The sequence below is a fragment of the Oncorhynchus kisutch genome, linkage group LG13 (genome assembly GCF_002021735.2).
Source record: "Oncorhynchus kisutch isolate 150728-3 linkage group LG13, Okis_V2, whole genome shotgun sequence".
In the NCBI taxonomy this organism is placed as follows: domain Eukaryota; kingdom Metazoa; phylum Chordata; class Actinopteri; order Salmoniformes; family Salmonidae; genus Oncorhynchus; species Oncorhynchus kisutch.
Window position 1 is genome coordinate 36,567,452 of NC_034186.2, and position 22,834 is coordinate 36,590,285.

Genomic DNA, 22,834 nt, shown 5'->3' on the forward strand with positions numbered 1-22,834 from the left:
AGGCCTGCAAGTGAAACATTCCCATAGATGTACAATCATTAGCCCTAACTGATGCACTGTACTCTAGGCCCCATGGTCTGCCCACCCATGGTCTGCCCACCCATGGTCTGCCCACCCAGACACCAATACCTTCTGACATGCAGTAAACAGCAGTGGGAGCCCTGGTTCTTCATGTCTCTATAAACATAGTCCGAGGCTAGTGTTTATGAAAACTGTTGTGGAATTATCTCCGAAGTAGAGGCCCTTTCATTCTGACTTGACAGTCATGCAGAAGTAAAGAGGGAATGGGGGCTGTCAAAACAATTGTGGTGTTCTTTACAAGAAGACAGGACATTGGGGCAGCTAGGGGACGTTTCATTTTGTCTCCGCTATACTCTGTTTGGGCTATGTGAATCTAGGCCCACATTGGCCTGCAGCTGAATAACTCATAACGTCCGGAGTCATAAGTCAGATAATTCACTTCTTTACAAATACGATTGAATTTCCAGATGTTTATGGATACTGGTCTGTCAAATAACCCTTATAATGTACATATTCATTCATATATTGTCAGGTCTATTTTGTGTATATTGGCCAGAGGTCGATAGGCGTTGAGCTTTTGCTCAGGCCACACTTGAAGATCCAGTACTTCTCTAGTTATACCTTCTCTAGCTATACCTTCTCTAGTTATACCTTCTCTAGCTATACCTTCTCTAGTTATACCTTCTCTAGCTGCAGGTCCTGATCAAACCAGCATTAGTCCCTCAAACATGTTTGGCTTCTTTCGAGGAACTGTAGACTAATGCGTAATGACTTAAAACAATCTACATTTCACTGGGTCTGTATTTAATATGCACAGACCGGCATGTGGCGCTAAATAGCATGCTTTTCTGCTTCATCAGTGCAATCTGTACAAGAGCCTGCAGCTTGAGCAGCCTGGGGAGGAGCAGCCTGCTGTGCCTCCCTGAAATGTTTTGGCGTGCTTCTCCTCACAGTGTTTAATAAAGGCACCCTGCCTCTTTCTCCATCCCTGTTTGTGCGTGTGCGTGCGTGTGTGTGTGTGTGTGTGTGTGTGTGCGCTTTTTTTTCAGGCTGTGCCTTTGTAAAGTTCTCCACACATGCTGAGGCCCAGTCTGCAATCAGTGCCCTTCATGGCAGCCAGACCATGCCAGTGAGTACACTTCCTGCCTTTGTTCCACACAACAATATGCAACATGCACAACACGTACAAACGACAACAGCAACTTTACTTTCGATTCTACTGATCAAGGCCTTGCAGGGCGGCAAAGACTCTTTCAACCTACAGTTTTTATTGACCGACAATCTGCAACCGTCCTCATGAATATGACAGCTTTCACGAGCAAACGGGTACAACCACAAACCTTCTTTCTTTAGAATGAAAGGGATTGGTACTTTTTGTAGGGACGTCAAACATTCAGCCTGCTGCTCAGATCCTATGGTCGCTCTAGTCTAGAGCAACTGGTTAAATTGGGCTTGGGAGCATTTTTTTTTTATCTCTAAATGGTTAAACTAGTGAGAAATATACACTGAGTGTACCTAACATTTTCCATGACAGACTAACCAGGTGAATTCAGGTGAAAACTATGATCCCTTATTGATGTCACCTGTTAAATCCACTCCAATTAGTGTAGATGAAGGGAAGGAGACAGGTTAAAGAAGGATTTTTAAGCCATGAGACAATTGAGACATGGATTGTGTATGTGTGCCATTCAGAGGGTGAATGGGCAAGACAAAAGATTTGTGCCTTTGAACAGGGTATGGTAGTGGCTGCCAGGCGCACCTGTTTGAGTGTATCAAGAACTGCAGTGCTGCTGGGTTTTTCACGCTCAGCAGTTTCCCGTGTGTATCAAGAATGGTCCACCAAAGGACATCCAGCCAATGGCTGAAAACAGGTCATTGATGGAAGAGGACAAAGGAGGCTGCCCTGATTTGTGCGGAGCAACCGACAGGCTATAGTTAGTCAACTGACAGTCCAGTACAACATTGGTGCCCAAAGACCCACAAAAGAATGTACAAGTCGTCGTACCTTGACACGAATGGGGTATGGTGACGGCCTTACAGAGGTCTACTTCTTTCAGCAAGAAACAAGAAACTTGCAGTTGCAGTGGGCTAAAGAATGAAAACACTGGACACTGGAGAATTGGAAAAACATTGCCTGGTCTGATGAATCCCGTTTCCTGCCATTTTCACACTGATGGGAGGACTAGGGTATGGAGAAAACCCAAGAGTACATGCATCCATCATGCCGTGTGTCAACATCGCAGGCTGGTGGTGGTGTTAGGTGTGTTTTCATGGCACACATTGGGCCCTTTGCTAAATGTGGAGCTACGTTTGAATGCCACAGGATATCTGAACAGCATTGCCAATCAGGTGCATCCCTTCATGGCAGCAGTGTATCCATCTGCGAATAGATTTTTTTCTGCAAGATAATGCAAGGCTAGCATTGTCAGGAATGGTTCCATGAACATGACAGTGAATTCAGCTTACTGCAGTAGCCTTCCCAGTCACCAGATCTCAATCCAACTGAGCATCTGTGGGATGAGATGGAACAAGCTAGTCAGAGTAGAGATCCACTACAAGCCAACTTGACAACTGCGGAAACACTGGAGTCGACGTGGGCCAGCATGTGGAACGGTTGACACATTGTAGGGTCCATGCCCCGGCGAATTGAGGCTGTTCCGAAGGCAAAATGGGTGCAACTCAATAATAGGAAGGTGTTCCTAATGTTTTGTACTCTCAGTTTAAATATGTGTTTAATTTACTATCATTCTAAAGTAAGATATTGAATTGTTGAGCCATATCTAGGGTTGCAACTTTATAAATTGACCAGTAAACCACCAGATTTAAGACATCTACTGACCCTTTTGGATACTTCAGATTATCACAGGTGTCTGTCATTATCTCTGGCCCTCTGGCCTTATCACATATAAAATATGAAAGAATTAAATAAGATGATTTTAAAATTTAAAAAATAGAAGAACAAAGCTGTAAAACATTGTCCTAAATTTAAACCATCTTAGTGAATACCATTGGTGTTTAATATGAAGGTTTCAGCATTTAATATCATGATATTTATTTTACTATGTCTATGAATTTTGTTGTCAATGTTTTGGCATCAAACTGGTGGCAGATTTGAAACAAAAGTGGAGGTAATTGAATATAAGATGTTTTTTTCATGAATTTGTGTTATTTTAAACAGCACTACGCCCCCAGACGTTTGGCCCCTGCTCTATTGATTGATCTTCTACAAATTGTCCTCTATTCCGTGTGTTTTGTTTTAGGTATTTGATTTTAACGTGATAATCGATAGGAGTGATGGACAAAACAACGTTATGTTTCTCTTTCTGTTTTGGTGACCCCGTATCAATGGCAATCAACATTCCAAAATGTAGCTGACTGTGTTCTGCAGGTGGTTTTCTAACCAGTGATGTGAAAATGTACCCGCTTTTTAGTTTCATAAGCACATATCACCCCCCCTTAATCAATGAATGATTTATTGCCACTTGACCAAACAGTTTTTTTTGTGTGTGTATGTGCCATTTACAAGGTGCTCGTTTAAAGTAGCATGATGACCATTGTTGCACATGTATGTGTAGATAGTACATTTTATTTTTAGGTTTTCAATATATCACAAACTGTTTCTGCATATTGGTTATTGATTTGGACACTTTAAAACTTTGTTTTGATATTGGGCCATTTATCAATATGTCTTGTCAACAGGAAGCAGCAACAGCATTATTTATTTTTTAGGTTTTAGGAATATAAATGTAGCTTTCAACAATAATTACCAAAGATACTGTACTTAATAAGGTAAAAACTGCTGAATGAGTCAAAACGTGCAGTGATTTATTTATTGTGGATACACCAGAAATCACCAAAACGGGTTTGCCCTGCCTACTTTTCAACAATGATTTTCTTCTCATTGAATGATAATGGGTTGAACAATTGTTCAAAACATTTAGACATTTTTGCATTTGACCCTTGAACAAACACCGTAATCATAGTAGTCACTACTGTATTACTGCTAGGTGTGCCTATTTGTATGTGGCTCATGTTTAGGGAAGCCCCTCTAAACCCTTTTTGTATAAAAACAAAAACGCACTTACTGTGCACACTTAACCTGCATTATAAAGTTATTCTGCACGCTACATATTATTCCGTGGTTTGAAATACCCTCTGCCTTAACTCTCTCTTTGTTGGAGAAACTTCCAGTGTGGAGCAGGACCCTGAACTCTCTCACCACTGTGGCGTTACACCATTTTATGTTATTATTTATGGTCGCACAGCGAGTGGATGAAGAGAGCGTCGGACTAGCTGACTGTGTCATTAGTTTTGGTGCAACCTTGAGGTCAATATAAGTGCAAATGACTCTGGGACACGCGGATAGGCTAGAGATAGAGCAGAGAGCACACAAGGTCCAGCCTGTGGTATTGGACAGCCACAGCGTTTCCCCCACTCTCCCCTCACTCTTCTCTCTTTCCCAGCCTCCCGGGATATTAGGCAATAGACTTGTTTACTTCACCTTTCACCACATCGGCTGCTGAATTATTCATTTGTGTATAAGGAGGGGGAGAGGCGGTTGGGAGATGGGAAGAAGAGCGGAAGGGAAGAGACAGAAATGAAGGAGAGATGGAAAAGTGAGTGAGGAGGCAAATGGACAGGATTGATCCCCTCCTGGTCGGCTAAATTGATTATAGAAATCTTATCAGCATCTCATCTCCTGTGTCGGGGGTTTGGATGGGCGTGGGTCGGCCCCGGACGCTCCGTCTCGCCAGGATTAGACTGACAGACAGAAAGACAGAGCACCATTAGGCCTTGAGCTGGGCCTGGGATACTCAGAGGACAGGTCTGAATTACCCATGATCTGCATCTACAGCACCGCACTGAAAATGGAACAGCACTGCTAAAGGACTAACAGTGCATCTATACAGTTTCTTACAGGCCCTAATCGTCTACTGTTCCATGTCATGAATGACCCTATTCGTTCTTTTAGAAAATTCTCCACATGTAGGGTCTACGAGTAACTGTTTAAACAATTGAGTGTGCAGCATTTACAAGCTATTCCAAGTGATCAGTCTAGGAAAAGAGATGGCTATGGATCATTTCCAGCCGAGAGCCTAGCTGAGGTTTTGGAGTGCACTGAATATAAACACTATAACTAACAGCTTCTTAATAGATCAACGTCAGATCCCCCAAGTCTCTCTCACACACACACACACACACACACACACACACACACACACACACTCTCCTCTCAATCACATGCTCATACAGCCATGAGCAAGGGTCAAAGGCTCACTGACTGATCTTATTTTCCAGCTCGGAGGATGTTGGGGTGTTGTGAATGTGTGTCTATGTATACTGTATGTGTGTGGGAGGGATCTGAGTGATAAAATGTGTGTGGATTTGAGGTGAAGATTGTGTGATTGTATGTGGTCTCTTCTGTATGTGTTTGTGCATGATAATGAGCGTGTGTATGTGTTGTTTCTGTTTGAGCATATGAATGCGAGAGAGAATTGTTTCCTTCCAACTATTTAATGCGGATGAATTACCTGACTCATGGGTTGATGGAAACAGGAAATCCCATTACAATTGTATAAATGCCGACAGACAATTTGTTCGTTAGACATGGTGGGATCTTTTTGTATCGGGAAAATTAATTATGCGAGAAATGGCAGTGGAAATGTCTTTATGTGCAAATATTGATATAATAACCATCATATCGAAGTAAACTTGGAGTCACGCAATGATATGTTAGGTGGACCTCCCACTACGACTCGGGAAACCATGCAGTTTATTAGGCTACAGATGAAATAAATGATGATGAACATCACAGGGTGGTGAAAGTACACGGTGATGAGCTTGATGCTCCTTTCCAATAAACAGAGAGTCCTATTCTGGTGACATGGTGATTGACGCTTGGCTGCCGTTTAACAAATAAATGTAATCTGGCTCTTTTGTCCATAATAATCTCATCATGTAGGTAGCCTACCCACAAAGTATCTGAGAGCTGTTGACTAGAGAGCACGTGCCAAGACCAGAGTGGACACATTTTGCTATATAACGCAAATGTTTGTGTGATAAAACCATTAGTAGAGTTGAAAATGGAAACCTATTTAACTTGTATTTTTCATTCGGGAACATGGGATTTTAACCGCAAAAGTTATTTTTATGTGCACTACATCATCGTGCACAGCCTGTTATCAGTAATACATCCGTTTGATGGGATCTTTTACATTTATTTTTTTTATCCGCATGAAAATCTGTCGCAAATTGGCTGGAATCCAACTAGTGAAGCTAAAACTTATATTTGGCTCTATAGTTTAACATTTTGGATTTCAAATCAAAATCAAATCAAATCAAATGTATTTATATAGCCCTTCGTACATCAGCTGATATCTCAAAGTGCTGTACAGAAACCCAGCCTAAAACCCCAAACAGCAAGCAATGCAGGTGTAGAAGCACGGTGGCTAGGAAAAACTCCCTAGAAAGGCCAAAACCTAGGAAGAAACCTAGAGAGGAACCAGGCTATGTGGGGTGGCCAGTCCTCTTCTGGCTGTGCCGGGTGGAGATTATAACAGAACATGGCCAAGATGTTCAAATGGTCATAAATGACCAGCATGGTCGTATAATAATAAGGCAGAACAGTTGAAACTGGAGCAGCAGCACGGTCAGATGGACTGGGGACAGCAAGGAGTCATCATGTCAGGTAGTCCTGGGGCATGGTCCTAGGGCTCAGGTCCTCCGAGAGAGAGAAAAAAAGAGAGAATTAGAGAGAGCATATGTGGGGTGGCCAGTCCTCTTCTGGCTGTGCCGGGTGGAGATTATAACAGAACATGACCAAGATGTTCAAATGTTCATAAATGACCAGCATGTTTGAATAATAAGAAGGCAGAACAGTTGAAACTGGAGCAGCACGGCCAGGTGGACTGGGGACAGCAAGGAGTCATCGTGTCAGGTAATCCTGGGGCATGGTCCTAGGGCTCAGGTCCTCCGAGAGAGAGAAGGAGAGAATTAGAGAACGCACACTTAGATTCACACAGGACACCGAATAGGACAGGAGAAGTACTCCAGATATAACAAACTGACCCCAGCCCCCCGACACATAAACTACTGCAGCATAAATACTGGAGGCTGAGACAGGAGGGGTCAGGAGACACTGTGGACCCATCCGAGGACACCCCCGGACAGGGCCAAACAGGAAGGATATAACCCCACCCACTTTGCCAAAGCACAGCCCCCACACCACTAGAGGGATATCTTCAACCACCAACTTACCATCCTGAGACAGGGCCGAGTATAGCCCACAAAGATCTCCGCAATGGCACAACACAAGGGGGGGCGCCAACCCAGACAGGATGACCACATCAGTGAATCAACCCACTCAGGTAACGCACCCCTTCCAGGGACGGCATGAGAGAGCCCCAGTAAGCCAGTGACTCAGCCCCTGTAATAGGGTTAGAGGCAGAGAATCCCAGTGGAAAGATGGGAACGGGCCAGGCAGAGACAGTAAGGGCAGTTCGTCGCTCCAGAGCCTTTCCGTTCACCTTCCCACTCCTGGGCCAGACTACTCTCAATCATATGACCCACTGAAGAGATGAGTCTTCAGTAAAGACTTAAAGGTTGAGACCGAGTTTGAGATTTGAGATCAAATGTTATATATATTCGAGGTCGACCAATTAATCGGATTAGGGCCAATTTCAAGTTTTCATAACAATCGGTAATCGGCTTTTTTGGATGCCGATTATGGCTGATTACATTGCAATCCACAAGGAAACTGCGTGGCAGGATGACCACCAGTTACGCGAGTGCAGCGTCAAAAGGACCTTGTGGCTGCAAGGAGCCAAGGTAAGTTGCTAGCTAGCATTAAACTTATCTTATAAAAAGACAATCAATCTTCACATAATCACTAGTTAACTACACGTGCGTGGTTGATGATATTACTCGGTTAACTAGCTTGTCCTGCGTTGCATATCATCAATGCGGTGCCTGTTTATTTATCGTCGAATCACAGCCTACTTCAACTTTGCCAACTGGGTGATGATTTAACAAAAGCGCATTCATGAAAACAGCACAATCGTTGCACAAATGTACCTAACCATAAACATCAATGCCTTGATTAAAATCAATACACAGAAGTATATTTTTTTTAAACCTGCATATTTAGTTAAAAGAAATTCATGTTAGCAGGCAATATTAACTAGGGAAATTGTGTCACTACTCTTGCGTTCAGTGCAAGCAGAGTAAGGGTATATGCAACAGTTTGGGCCACCTGGGTCGTTGCGGACTGTGTGAAGACAATTTTTACCTAACAAAGACCTAATTCATTTGCCAGAATTTTACATAATTATGACGTAACCGTGCACAACCTTCAATATAACAGCAATATTTAGACTTGGGGTTGCCACCCGTTCAATAGAATATAGAGTATTTCACTGAAAGAATACATTTTTTGTTTTCAAAATGATAGTTTCCGGATTTGACCATATTAATGACCAAAGGTTCGTCCTTCTGTGTTTATTATGCTATAATTAAGTCTATGATTTGATATTTGATAGAGCAGTCTGACTGAGTGGTGGTAGGCAGCAGCAGGCTCGTAAGCATTCATTCAAACAGCACTTTCCAGCGTTTACCAGCAGCTCTTCGCAATGCTTGAAGCACAGCGCTGTTTATGACTTCAAGCCTATCAACTCCTGAGATTAGGCTGGCTATACTAAAGTGCCTATAAGAACATCCAATAGTCAAAGGTATATGAAATACAAATGATGGAGAGAGAAATAGTCGACGCGTCATATTTCCTACAATAACTACAACCTAAAACTTCTTAACTGGGAATATTGAATAACTGGAAATATTGAACCACCAGCTTTCATATGTTCTCATGTTCTGAGCAAGGAATTTAAATGTTAGCTTTTTTACATGGCACATATTGCACTTTTACTTTCTTCTCCAACACTGTGTTTTTGCATTATTTAAACCAAATTGAACATGTTTCATTATTTATTTGAGACTAAATAGATTTTATTTATGTATTATGTTAAGTTAAAATAAAAGTGTTCATTGTTCATTCAGTATTGTTGTAATTGTCATTATTACAAATATATACACTGCTCAAAAAAATAAAGGGAACACTAAAATATCACATCCTAGATCTGAATGAATGAAATATTCTTATTAAATACTGTTTTCTTTACATAGTTGAATGTGCTGACAACAAAATCACACAAAAATTATCAATGGAAATCAAATTTATCAACCCATGGAGGTCTGGATTTGGAGTCACACTCAAAATTAAAGTGGAAAACCACACTACAAGCTGATCCAACTTTGATGTAATGTCCTTAAAACAAGTCAAAATGAGGCTCAGTAGTGTGTGTGGCCTCCACGTGCCTGTATGACCTCCCTACAATGCCTGGGCAGGCTCCTGATGAGGTGGCGGATGGTCTCCTGAGGGATCTCCTCCCAGACCTGGACTAAAGCATCCGCCAACTCCTGGACAGTCTGTGGTGCAACGTGGCGTTGGTGGATGTAGCGAGACATGATGTCCCAGATGTGCTCAATTGGATTCAGGTCTGGGGAACGGGCGGGCCAGTCCATAGCATCAATGCCTTCCTCTTGCAGGAACTGCTGACACACTCCAGGCTCATGAGGTCCAGCATTGTCTTGCATTAGGAGGAAACCAGGGCCAACCGCACCAGCATATGGTCTCACAAGGGGTCTGAGGATCTCATCTCGGTACATAATGGCAGTCAGGCTACCTCTAGCGAGCACATGGAGGGCTGCGCGGCCCCCCAAAGAAATGCCACCCCACACCATGACTGACCCACCGCCAAACCGGTCATGCTGGAGGATGTTGCAGGCAGCAGAACGTTCTCCACAGTGTCTCCAGACTCTGTCACATGTGCTCAGTGTGAACCTGCTTTCATCTGGGAAGAGCACAGGGCGCCAGTGGCGAATTTGCCAATCTTGGTGTTCTCTGGCAAATGCCAAACGTGTGGGCCCAAACGTCGGGCCCTCATACCACCCGCATGGAGTCTGTTTCTGACCGTTTGAGCAGACACATGCACATTTGTGGCCTGCTGGAGGTCATTTTACAGGGCTCTGGCAGTGCTCCTCCTGCTCCTCCTTGCACAAAGGCGGAGGTAGCGGTCCTGCTGCTGGGTTGTTGCCCTCCTACGGCCTCCTCCACGTCTCCTGATGTACTGGCCTGTCTCCTGGTAGCGCCTCCATGCTCTGGACAATACGCTGACAGACACAGCAAACCTTCTTGCCACAGATCGCATTGATGTGCCATCCTGGATGAGCTGCACTACCTGAGCCACTTGTGTGGGTTGTAGACTCCGTCTCATGCTGCCACTAGAGTGAAAGCACCGCCAGCATTCAAAAGTGACCAAAACATCAGCCAGGAAGCATAGGAACTGAGAAGTGGTCTGTAGTCCCCACCTGCAGAACCACTCCTTTATTGGGGGTGTCTTGCTAAATGCCTATAATTTCCACCTGTTGTCTATTCCATTTGCACAACAGCATGTGAAATGTATTGTCAATCAGTGTTGCTTCCTAAGTGGACAGTTTGATTTCACAGAAGTGTGATTGACTTGGAGTTACATTGTGTAAAAATTGGCCGATTAATCGTTATCTGCTTTTTTTGGTCCTCCAATAATCAGTATCGGCGTTGAAAAAAAAAATATATATATATATATATATATATATGAGGCAACAGTACAGAATGTCACCTTTTATTTGAGGGTATTTTCGTACATATCGGTTTTACCGTTTAGAAATTAATGCACTTTATGCATCTAGTCCCCCCATTTGTGGGTGTCATAAGTGTAACCCTCTCACCAAAAGATTCAGATAAGTAAGCTTTAAAATAATGGTGAAAAGGACATCTCAGTATTTTAACTTCTAAGATATTGACTCGCTAGGGGAAAAACGAGAGGCTAGGGATATTACTAAAAGATAGTGTGTTCCGAAATGATTGCCACCCTTGATAAAGATGAGCAATAATGACTACACATATTAAATAATTCAAATACTATTTTATACTAATACAATTGCTCAGAGAAAGAGATTGAGGAAAAAAGTATTACTTGTTAAACAAAAAAGGTAGGGGGTCAAAATTGACATCCCTAAGGATTTTTCTTAACCTTTATTGAACTAGGCAAGGCAGTTAAGAACTAAATCTTATTTACAATGACAGCCTACTGGGGAACAGTGGGTTAACTGCCTTGTTCAGGGGCAGAACAACAGATTTTTACATTGTCAGCTCAGGGATTTTATCCACCAACCTTTCAGTAACTGGCCCAACGCTCTAACCACTAGGCTATCTGCACAAATTCAAGAATGTAATATTTGGTCCCATATTCCTAGCACACAATGTCCACATCAAGCTTGTGACTACAAACTTGTCGGATGCATTTGCAGTTCTTACTGGTTTTGTTTCGGGTCGTTTTGTGACCAACAGAAATTAATGGTAGATAATGTATTGTGTAATTTTGGAGTTACATTTATTGTAAATACTTCTACATTAATCTGGATGCTACCATGATTGCAGATAATCCTGAATTAATCATGAATAATGACGAGAGAGAAAGTTACAGAGGGTCAAAGATCATATCCCCAAAACATGCTAACCTCTCACCATTACCAATAACAGGGGAGTTAGTATGTCTTGGGGGGTTAATCTTTGACCCACTATAACTTTAGCATTACGAGTGCACTCTTATACAACTCAATCATTGAACACTGTTCATTTTAGCAAGCTAAATTGGCGCTGAAGGTATGATGAATGATCCAGTCAAATGAATGGAAACACAATGTTACTTACCTGAAGCAAACTCCTGAAACAATCATTCCAGGGCCGATGCCTATTTGTAATCCATGGCGGAAAACGCCCTGCATGCGATTGAAACGATGTCCTGTGTCATTGGAAGAAGTCCCAACTCGTCTTGGAAGAAAGCAGCTCCCAATCCAACGAAATCTAGGCTAGCTCCCATTGAAGCAACGATGGCTACACTCTCCACAGCAGGTGAATTCAGGTCAATTTGATATAGATGTTTAACTAGACTTTCTCTAGAACAGGTACATCAAATTAATCAACAGTCTCTTTGCTAAATGCAATTCATAATTTCTTCAGATGTAAACGTTTAAACTCAACAAATAGCATCCTTCTCTCTTGCCTTCACATCTCGAGCGGCAACACCAGTTTAAGTGCCCATAAAACTGCCTTGCCACAACAAACCCAGAGTTCACGCGATTGGCCGAAAAATGTAGCATTGCTCCTCATTAGCTAAACCAAACCATGTTACTTTAGATTATCTGAACTGTAAAAGTTCAAATAATTAACTGGATGGCACATCAAATAACTCTACCAAACAGTGCTTCTTAAATGATTGACAAGTCATTTAATTTTAAGTCTGCACATGAAAGCAAAAACACATCTCCTACCATTACGAATAACGGGATGTTAGCATGTTTTGGGGGTATGATATTTATGCCTCTGTAACTTTCTCACTCATGAGAAGTGACTCCAAAATAATATTATACATTATTTAACATTCGCTGTGGCGCAGTGGTCTAAGGCACTGCATCTCAGTGCTAGAGGCGTCACTACAGACTCTGGTTCGATTCCGGTATCAGAACCGGCTGTGATTGGGAGTCCCATAGGGCGGTGCATAATTGGCCCAGCATGGTTGGGTTTTGGCCGGGGTAGGCCATCATTGTAAATAAGGATTTGTTCTTAACTGAATAGCCTGATTAAATAAATTTAATAAATCACAAACAAATACATCCATCAAGTTTATAGAGTCACAAGCTTGATCTAGTCATTGCGTGCTAGGAATATGGGACCAAATACTAAACTTTTGACTAAATGTAATACACTATATAAGTGAGTTTAAACAAATACTTATAACACCTTCAAATGACGGACAAGATACATGAAGTGCTTTCATTTCTAAACGGTAAAACAGATATGTATAAAATGTCCTCCAGTAAAAGGTGAAATTCTGTACTAAACATTTGATCTCAAATTCAAAATACTGGAGTATAGAACCAAATAAGTTTAATCTTCAGGTCAGGTCAGATGTGAGACCCTGACAGGCTCTCCATTCCATTCCAAGCACTCACGCCTCCTGCCTGGGCCTCGGTAGACCTCACATGGCTGAGGACGCAACACAATTAAAAATGTAAACGTTGGAGCTGGAAAAGAAATTGCTGGGATTCAGGAAGGCTGTGTCTAAGGGAAGTCCCGGGACAGAATAGGAGGGTCAAGAGTGCCGGAGAGTGTCGGGGGGCCAGGTTCATCTCCACCTGAGCTTAGGAAGGGATTGGTTCCACTTTAGACTGTGATGGAAACATTCTAGCTACAGTGCCTTCAGAAAGGATTCATACCCCTTGACTTTGTTGTGTTACAAAGTGGGATTAAAATGGATTTAATTTTCATTTATTGTCAACAATCTACACAAAATACTCTGTAATGTCAACACATGTTAGAATCACCTTTGGAAGCAGTTACAACTGTCTCTTTCTAGGTAAGTCTCTAAGAGCTTTGCACACCTGTATTGTACAATATTTTCCCCAAATTCGTGAAGCCAAGTTGGTTGCTGATCATTGCTAGACAGCCATTTTTAAGTCTTGCCATACATTCTCATGCCGATTTAAATCATAACTGCAACTAGGCCACTCAGGAACATTCAATGTCGTCTTGGTAACCAACTTCAGTGTATATTTGGCCTTGTATTTTAGGTTATTGTCTGTTGGAAAGCAGACTGATCCAGGTTTTCCTCTAGGATTTTGCCTGTGCTTAGCTCTATTTAGTTTATTATTATCCTAAAAAGCTCCCTAGTCCTTTACGATGACAAGCATACGCATAACATGATACAGCCACTACCATTCTTTAAAATATGAAGAGTGGTACTCAGTGGTGTGTTGTGTTGGATTTGCCACAAACTTAACGCTTTGTATTCAGGATAAAAAGGACATTTCTTTGCCACATTTTTCCCCCATCTATTATTTTAGTGCCTTATTGCAAACAGGATAAATGTTTTGGAATATTTTTATACTGTACAGGTTTCCTTCTTTTCACTCTGTCATTTAGGTTAGTATTGTGGAGTAACTACAATGTTGTTTATCCGTCCTCAGTTATCTCCTATCACAGCCATTAAACTCTGTTTCCTTCCTCTCCGTCAACTGAGTTAGGAAGGACACCTACAGTGGGGCAAAAAAGTATTTAGTCAGCCACCAATTGTGCATGTTCTCCCACTTAAAAATATGAGAGAGGCCTGTAATTTTCATCATAGGTACACTTCAACTATGACAGACATGAGAAAAAAAATCCAGAAAATCACTTTTTTTTTAATGAATTTATTTGCAAATTATGGTGGAAAATACGTATTTGGTCACCTACAAACAAGAAAGATTTCTGGCTCTCACAGACCTGTAACTTCTTCTTTAAGAGGCTCCTCTGTCCCCCACTCGTTACCTGTATTAATGGCACCTATTTGAACTTGTTATCAGTATAAAAGACACCTGTCCACAACCTCAAACAGTCACACTCCAAACTCCACTATGGCCAAGACCAAAGAGCTGTCAAAGGACACCAGAAACACAATTGTAGACCTGCACCAGGCTGGGAAGACTGAATCTGCGATAGGTAAGCAGCTTGGTTTGAAGAAATCAACTGTGAGAGCAATTATTAGGAAATGGAAGACTTACAAGATCACTGATAATCTCCCTCGATCTGGGGCTCCACGCAAGTTCTCACCCCGTAGGGTCAAAATGATCACATGAACGGTGAGAAAAAATCCCAGAACCACACAGGGGGACCTAGTGAATGACCTGCAGAGAGCTGGGACCAAAGTAACAAAGCCTACCATCAGTAACACACTACACCGCCAGGGACTCAAATCCTGCAGTGCCAGACATGTCCTCTTGCTTAAGCCAGTACATGTCCAGGCCCGTCTGAAGTTTGCTAGAGAGCATTTGGATGATCCAGAAGAAGATTGGGAGAATGTCATATGGTCAGATGAAACCAAAATATAACTTTTTGGTAACAATTCAACCCGTCGTGTTTGGAGGACAAAGAATGCTGAGTTGCATCCAAAGAACACCATACCTACTGTGAAGCATGGGGGTGGAAACATCATGCTTTGGGTCTGTTTTTCTGCAAAGGGACCAGGACGACTGATCCGTGTAAAGGAAAGAATGAATGGGGCCATGTATCGTGAGATTTTGAGTGAAAACCTCCTTCCATCAGCAAGGGCATTGACGATGAAACGTGGCTGGGTCTTTCAGCATGACAATGATCCTAAACACACCGCCCGGGCAATGAAGGACTGGCTTCGTAAGAAGCATTTCAAGGTCCTGGAGTGGCCTAGCCAGTCTCCAGATCTCAACCCCACAGAAAATCTTTGGAGGGAGTTGAAAGTCCGTGTTGCCCAGCAACAGCCCCAAAACATCACTGCTCTAGAGGAGATCTGCATGGAGGAATGGGCCAAAATACCAGCAACAGTGTGTGAAAACCTTGTGAAGACTTACAGAAAACGTTTGACCTCTGTCATTATTATTATTATTATTATTATTGACCAAATACTTATTTTCCACCATAATTTGCAAATAAATTCATAAAAAATCCTACAATGTGATTTCCTGGATATTTTTTTTTCTCATTTTGTTTGTCATAGTTGAAGTGTACCTATGATGAAAATTACAGGCCTCTCTCATCTTTTTAAGTGGGAGAACTTGCACAATTGGTGGCTGACTAAATACTTTTTTGCCCCATTGTATATCTTTGTAGTGACTAGGTTTAGTGACACCAACTAAAGTGTAAAATGAATAACTTCACCATGCTCAAATGGATATTCAATGTCTGCTTCTTTTTTTACCCATCTACCAATAGGTGCCCTTGTTTGCAAACCATAGGAAAACCTCCCTGGCCTTTGTGGTTGAATCTGTGTTTGAAATTCACTGCTCAACTTAGGGACCTTGCAGATAATTCAATGGTACTGTATGTGTGAGGTACAGAGATGTGGTAGTCAATTAAAAACCATGTTCTACACCATTATTGCACCCAGAGTGAGTCCATGCTACACATTATGTGACTTGTTAAGCACATTTTTACTCCCGAACCTATTTAGGCTTTGCCATAACAAAAGGCTTGAGTACTTATTTATTCAAGACATTTCAGCTTTTCATTTTTAATGAATTTGTAAACATTTCCACAAACATAATTCCACTTTGACATTTATGGGGCATTGTGTGTAGGTCAGCGACACAACATCTCAATGTAATCCATTTTAAAATGTAACATAACAGGATGTGGAAAAAGTCCAGGGGTGTGAATACTTTCTGAAGGCACTGTGTCTGACAGAGAGATATGCTAAGAGGAGAGAGTCAAAGCCCATATCGAAGTGTGATCTCGCTTTGCACACACTATAAATATCATTTTTATAGAACGACAGCCGGTGTCACAGTAATAAAATGAAATGTCTCATGCATAGTTTAATGTTAGGAGGCTACTTCACATGGATGATATATCCATGTTTCTCATCATTAAACAATGTGCCGTAATTATGTTTAACTTGATAGTTTCTTCATATTGTTCTATTGCTTATAAGATGTCATTTTTCCATAGTGTCACTTCCCAAGCAATTTACATTCTAATCAGAGCCTAATGGATTACACTAATTTGTTATTTTACTAACCAAGCACTAAATATACAGTGTGTGTTAAGTCATTCTCGGTGGTTATTTAGTGCAGATGAATGGGAATCAGTGTATCATAATGATAATGGAGACATGAAACTACACAATAGAAAGTTTAACACTGAACTCACTAAACAATTATCTGGAAATAGCCACACAGCTGTGTATTCCTGTTGGAGCGAGTGGAGTAGGAACTAGGAACCTTTGTTCTAGTGACTAAGCCCCCGTTTGACTAAACCAAAGAGACAGGGACACCGCTAAGGCACTCGCCATGTGACACTTTGTTCTATTACAGGTTTTCTGAGTCGCAGCGGCTTATGTAAGATGACGGCAGGCGCAGGATAATTCAACCTTATTACCTTATTGCGAGGTAATGCGCTGAGACAGATGTGTAGAGTTAAGGCAATATCAAATATATAGCGTCGTTTGCAGCTTTATCTGGACCATTCACACGGGTTTGGAAAGGAACCAAGCCGGCCCTGACTGCAAAGGGAGCAAACTTCCCTTCTCTTTGAATCCCAGTCCCTTTTCCCTATATTCCTGTGTAAGAACAGCTGCCCATTTTATTCCCACAGTTTTACTCCCTCTCCTGAATCCACTCTAGGGGCTCTGAGTCGGTGGGGATTCTGCCTGACACTTGGCAGCTTAAAATTGAATGAGACATTTACTTCATAGTTCATCCACCTCTCTGCTTTGTACTGTGGAGAGAGAGATTCTACACCGTGATATCTTGAAAATGTGCAATACAGTAAATTGGGTAGGCATGGGAACAAACATAGGAATGGACATGGAAAATAATGGTGTCAACAGCCACGCAAATCATAGACCTGTTCTCTCTGCTACCGCAAGGCAAGCGGTAGTCGATGCACCAAGTCTGGAACCAACAAGACCCTGAACAGCCTCTACCCCCAAGCCCCCCTACCCGCGCACTATCTGCATTGACCCTTTTTGCACTAACGTTTTTGACTCATCACGTACACTGCTGTTACTGTTTATTATCTATCCTGTTGCCCAGTCACTTTTACCCCTGCACATTGACTCAGTACTGGTACTCCCTGTTGTGTATTTATTCCTTGTGTTATTTTTTTTCTATAATTTTTCTATTTTTCACTCTGCACTGCTGGGAAGGGCCCGTGAATAAGCATTTCACTGTTAGTCGACACCTGTTGTTTATGAAGCATGTGAAAAATACAATGTGATGTTGGCACATAAAGTGAATGGCTTGTATGATGACTAAAACAGAAATAAAGAGCTCGTGCCTGGAGCGGCTGTCATTTCCGCAGAGAGGAGAGAGAGGGGGTTATTAGGGAGTCATCCAGATATGTTTAACCTTTCCACCTTTCATATTAGAGGCTGAGAGTGGGGTGCAGTGGCACGATGGCTGCTAGTAAATCCACTGTAAGTCTTCAGTTCATGCAGCAATTTGAAGGTGCCGAGACACTGCCGGAGCTCTGGGTTCACACAGAATCCACCCTGATCAATACAACCAATTTGGGAGAGCCAATAGCTGGGCAGAGACACAGACCTCAATCTGGATAGAATAGGAGAGAACAGAACAGAACAGGAGACCGACTAGGAGCTGCATTGGCATTGCACTCACACGCTCAATCCACAATTAACCACACTTCCATATGCAAGCACACTCCAGACTGCTTGACAGAACAGGAAGGAGCTCGGGCTGCAGCGTGCCCTCTCTTCGTTGCTCGCAGACAACTTAATACCTTCAGATTATAAATTCCAACCCTGCCCAAGAACCTGGGAGCCTGAGCAGGAGAGGAAACGCACCACGAGTCTCATTATCAAACCAGCTAGTCCTTTAATAGCTTTTTTAGTGCTGTGGGGTAGAATATTCACTGTTTACCACTGCTGCACATTCCTGTATTGCAGTCCCGCATCCCTTCTCCCAGACTCGCCTAAAGGTATACACCATAATAATGTTAAAGGAACAGATAGTAAAAGCTGGGCAGACACAACACAAGGCCCTTCTACCAGAATGACTGGGCTGTGTAACCTTGTATGGACTCTCACTCCAGATTATGGACTGTGGGTCTGGAGAAGAGATGAGGGGGAGGATGAGTGTGTGTTCCCTCTTTCAGACGTTTTACCCTCGCCCTACTACCTAGGAGCGCATGCACTTCATTGTTAAGTCATACAATGCACTTAATGAGGAGGGGCCTAATGTGGTGCCGGTGGTGAGGAGAGGCAGCTTTGTGAGGCCGTGCACTTATGGCCAGCCATCCGTCAGGGGAAGATGGGATAAGGGGATAGTGAAAAGACAGGGAACATAGAGGAGGTAGAAGAAGAAAAGATCTTCCACTCCACTGACTATCTTTTAGCATCTCTGGCAACCTGCAAATCACGCCTACATAAGCAGAGAGCCAAGCCCCGAGCCAGATTGTTAAGCCTGGAAATTAAATGTGATTGACACATTTTCAACCCCCTCAGTGGCTGAATTTAGAGAGAGATGGGGAGAGAGAGAGAAATGAAAAACTTCCTCACCTCCCCAATGTGTAGTTGGGAGCCTAGGGAACAGTATCCCCACTGTGGCTCACCACACAACCTCCCGACCCCCCCCCCCCCCCCCCCCCCCCAAGCCCAAACACCTCCCAGCTGGCTCCCGAGCCCTACCCAACCCCCACCGCCACTCGCTGCTATTATTGACAATCTCACATCAATTTCAGGGAGCCTCTTATCTCAAATGACGCACAACCTTTCTACACTGTCAGATCAGAGTAATATTTCGGCCTTTTATATGGATCGATTGGGCAGTTTTGGGGGGGGCAGGGGGAGGCAAGGCTGAGCGAATGAAAGGTCAAATGTAGCGCTAAATCATTTGAAGATTCTTAATGAATGGTGTGTGGCAGACACACCTGCTGGTTTGAGAGAGAGAGAGAGAGAGAGAGAGAGAGAGAGAGAGAGAGAGAGAGAGAGAGAGAGAGAGAGAGAGAGAGAGAGAGAGAGACTTAGAAGAGCTCCTTCACCAGGGTCAATAAGTGCTTACTGGTGCCCATGCCAATCTTAGCCCCTTCATCTCAAATAATCATATGTCGCTTGTTTTGGAACCTTTCTTGAATGGCTGGACCAAGGTTAAACCCCAAGAACTTTCTTGGAAAAAGAGTGAACTATGTATTAATGCACAATATACTTGTTTGGCCTAAATGACATGGCATTATAAATAGATGGAAGGTTTATGGTTGTATCTGAAAAGAGGACATTACAGAAGGAAGTAGAGCTGGTTGATATGACTCTACATACCTACTTATGTATGCAGACCGCAAACACACAGACACAATATCATCAATAAGACAAATGTCCAATCATGTAGTATCTGGAATGCTATAAAACTGTGAGCTTGATGTTCGATGAGAGGAGCTTTCTAATATTGATGTTAACAACAGGCCTAATGTCAAATGAGCAGTGTATGCTGAACAATTAAACCATCCAATCACATTATCATGCATGACTTGTTTCAGACTTGATCATTTAACTCAAGTTCATTATCTAAACATATACTGACGTGCTCAAATTTTTTGGTACCCCTCCACAAAAAACTAAGCATGCACAATTTTCTATGAAATAACTTGAAACTGACAAAAGTCATTGGCGTCCACGATTGTTTATTCCATATTTAATAGAAATCAGACTTTGCTTTTGATTTTTTATTCAACATAATACTGTAGATCATTAAACAAATGAAAATGGCATGGACAAAAATGATGGGAACCATAAGCAAATATTTTGTTGCACAACCTTTAGAGGCAATCACTGAAATCAAACATTTTCTGTAGCTCTCAATGAGACTTCTGCACCTGTTAACAGGTAGTTTGGCCTACTCTTCCTGATCAAACTGCTCCAGCTGTCTCAGGTTTGATGGGTGCCTTCTCCAAACTGCAAGTTTCAGCTCTTTCCACAGATGTTCGATAGGATTCAGATCAGGACTCATAGAAGACCACTTCAGAATAGTCCAATGTTTTGTTCTTATCCATTCTTGGGTGCTTTTAGCTGTGTGCTTTGGGTCATTATCATGACCTGCGACTGAGACAGAGCTTTCTGACACTGGGCAGTACGTTTTGCTCCAGAATGCCTTGATAGTCTTGAGATTGTGCCCTGCACAGATTCAAAGCAGCCTGTGCCAGGCGCAGCAGAGCAGCCCCCAAACATAACCGAGCCTCCTCCATGTTTCACTGTTTCACTGTTGGGGTGGCAGGGCAGCTGAGTGGTTAGAGCGTTGGACTAGTAACCGGAAGGTTGCAAGTTCAAACCCCCGAGCTGACAAGGTACAAATCTGTCGTTCTGCACCTGAACAGGCAGTTAACCCACTGTTCCTAGGCTGTCAGTGAAAATAAGAATTTGTTCTTAACTGACTTGCCTAGTTAAATAAAAGGTATAAAGTAGGTATGGTGTTCTTCTTTTTGAAAGTTACATATTTACGTCTGTGAACATAGAGCTTATGTGACTTGCCAAAAAGCTCCAGTTTTGACTCATCTATCCAAAGGACATTCTCTCAGAAGCATTGTGGCTTGTCAATATGAATTTTAACAAGCTCCAGTCTGTCTTTTTTTATGATTTTCTTTCAAAAGTGGCGTCCTCCTGGGTCTTCTTCCATGGAGCCCACTTTCGCTCAGAAAGCGACGGATGGTGCGATCAGAAACTGACGTACCTTCACCTTGGAGTTCAGCTTGTATCTCTTTGGCAGTTATCCTTCGTTCTTTTTCTACCGTTCACACTATCCTTCTGTTCAATCTGGGGTTGATTTTCCTCTTGCGGCCACGCCCAGGGAGGTTGGCTACAGATCCCATGGACCTTAAACTTCTTCATAATATTTGCAACTGTTGTCACAGGAACATCAAGCTGCTTGGAGATGGTCTTGTAGCCTTTACCTTTACCATGCTTGTGTATTATTGTCTTTCTGATCTCCTCAGACAAATCTCTCGCTTTCTCTGGTCCATGTTCAGTCCATGTTCAGTGTGGTGCACACAATGATACCAAATAGCACAGTGACCACTTTTCTCTGGTCCATGTTCAGTGTGGTGCACACAATGATACCAAACAGCACAGTGACCACTTTTCTCTGGTCCATGTTCAGTGTGGTGCACACAATGATACCAAACAGCACAGTGAATACTTTACTCTGGTCCATGTTCAGTGTGGTGCACACAATGATACCAAACAGCACAGTGAATACTTTACTCTGGTCCATGTTCAGTGTGGTGCACACAATGATACCAAACAGCACAGTGAATACTTTACTCTGGTCCATGTTCAGTGTGGTGCACACAATGATACCAAACAGCACAGTGAATACTTTACTCTGGTCCATGTTCAGTGTGGTGCACACAATGATACCAAACAGCACAGTGAATACTTTACTCTGGTCCATGTTCAGTGTGGTGCACACAATGATACCAAACAGCACAGTGAATACTTTACTCTGGTCCATGTTCAGTGTGGTGCACACAATGATACCAAACAGCACAGTGACCACTTTTCTCTGGTCCATGTTCAGTGTGGTGCACACAATGATACCAAACAGCACAGTGAATACTTTACTCTGGCCCATGTTCAGTGTGGTGCACACAATGATACCAAACAGCACAGTGACCACTTTACTCTGGTCCATGTTCAGTGTGGTGCACACAATGATACCAAACAGCACAGTGACCACTTTTCTCTAGTCCATGTTCAGTGTGGTGCACACAATGATACCAAACAGCACAGTGACCACTTTTCTCTGGTCCATGTTCAGTGTGGTGCACACAATGATACCAAACAGCACAGTGACCACTTTTCTCTGGTCCATGTTCAGTGTGGTGCACACAATGATACCAAACAGCACAGGGACCACTTTTCTCCATTTAAATAGGCTGATTGACCGATCACAAGATTGGAGACGTGTGATACTGATTAAAGAAACAAATCAGTTTGAAATATCACTATAATCCAATTATTTATTATATTTTCTAAGGGGTACCAACAAATGTGTCCAGGCCATTTTAGAATATCTTTGTAGAATAAGCTATAATTAATCTCTTTTCACAGGTTCTTTGCTTTATTCTGTGACATACCAAAGGCATGCAAGTATACATGATAAAAATAGCTTTAAATTTCATCACTTTTCAGGAGGAATGAAG

At 42.4% G+C, this 22,834-nt stretch overlaps 1 protein-coding gene across 1 annotated transcript in view; it reads left to right on the forward strand.

Annotated features, from left to right (window-relative positions):
* LOC109902492 (CUGBP Elav-like family member 5) overlaps positions 1 to 22,834 on the forward strand; it is a gene marked incomplete in the record, with an annotated part of 255,391 nt that overhangs the window by 205,914 nt on the left and 26,643 nt on the right. Inside the window, 1 exon segment of the mRNA XM_020498876.2 lies at positions 1,071 to 1,150. Within this exon segment, the coding sequence (XP_020354465.1) occupies positions 1,071 to 1,150 (80 nt within the window).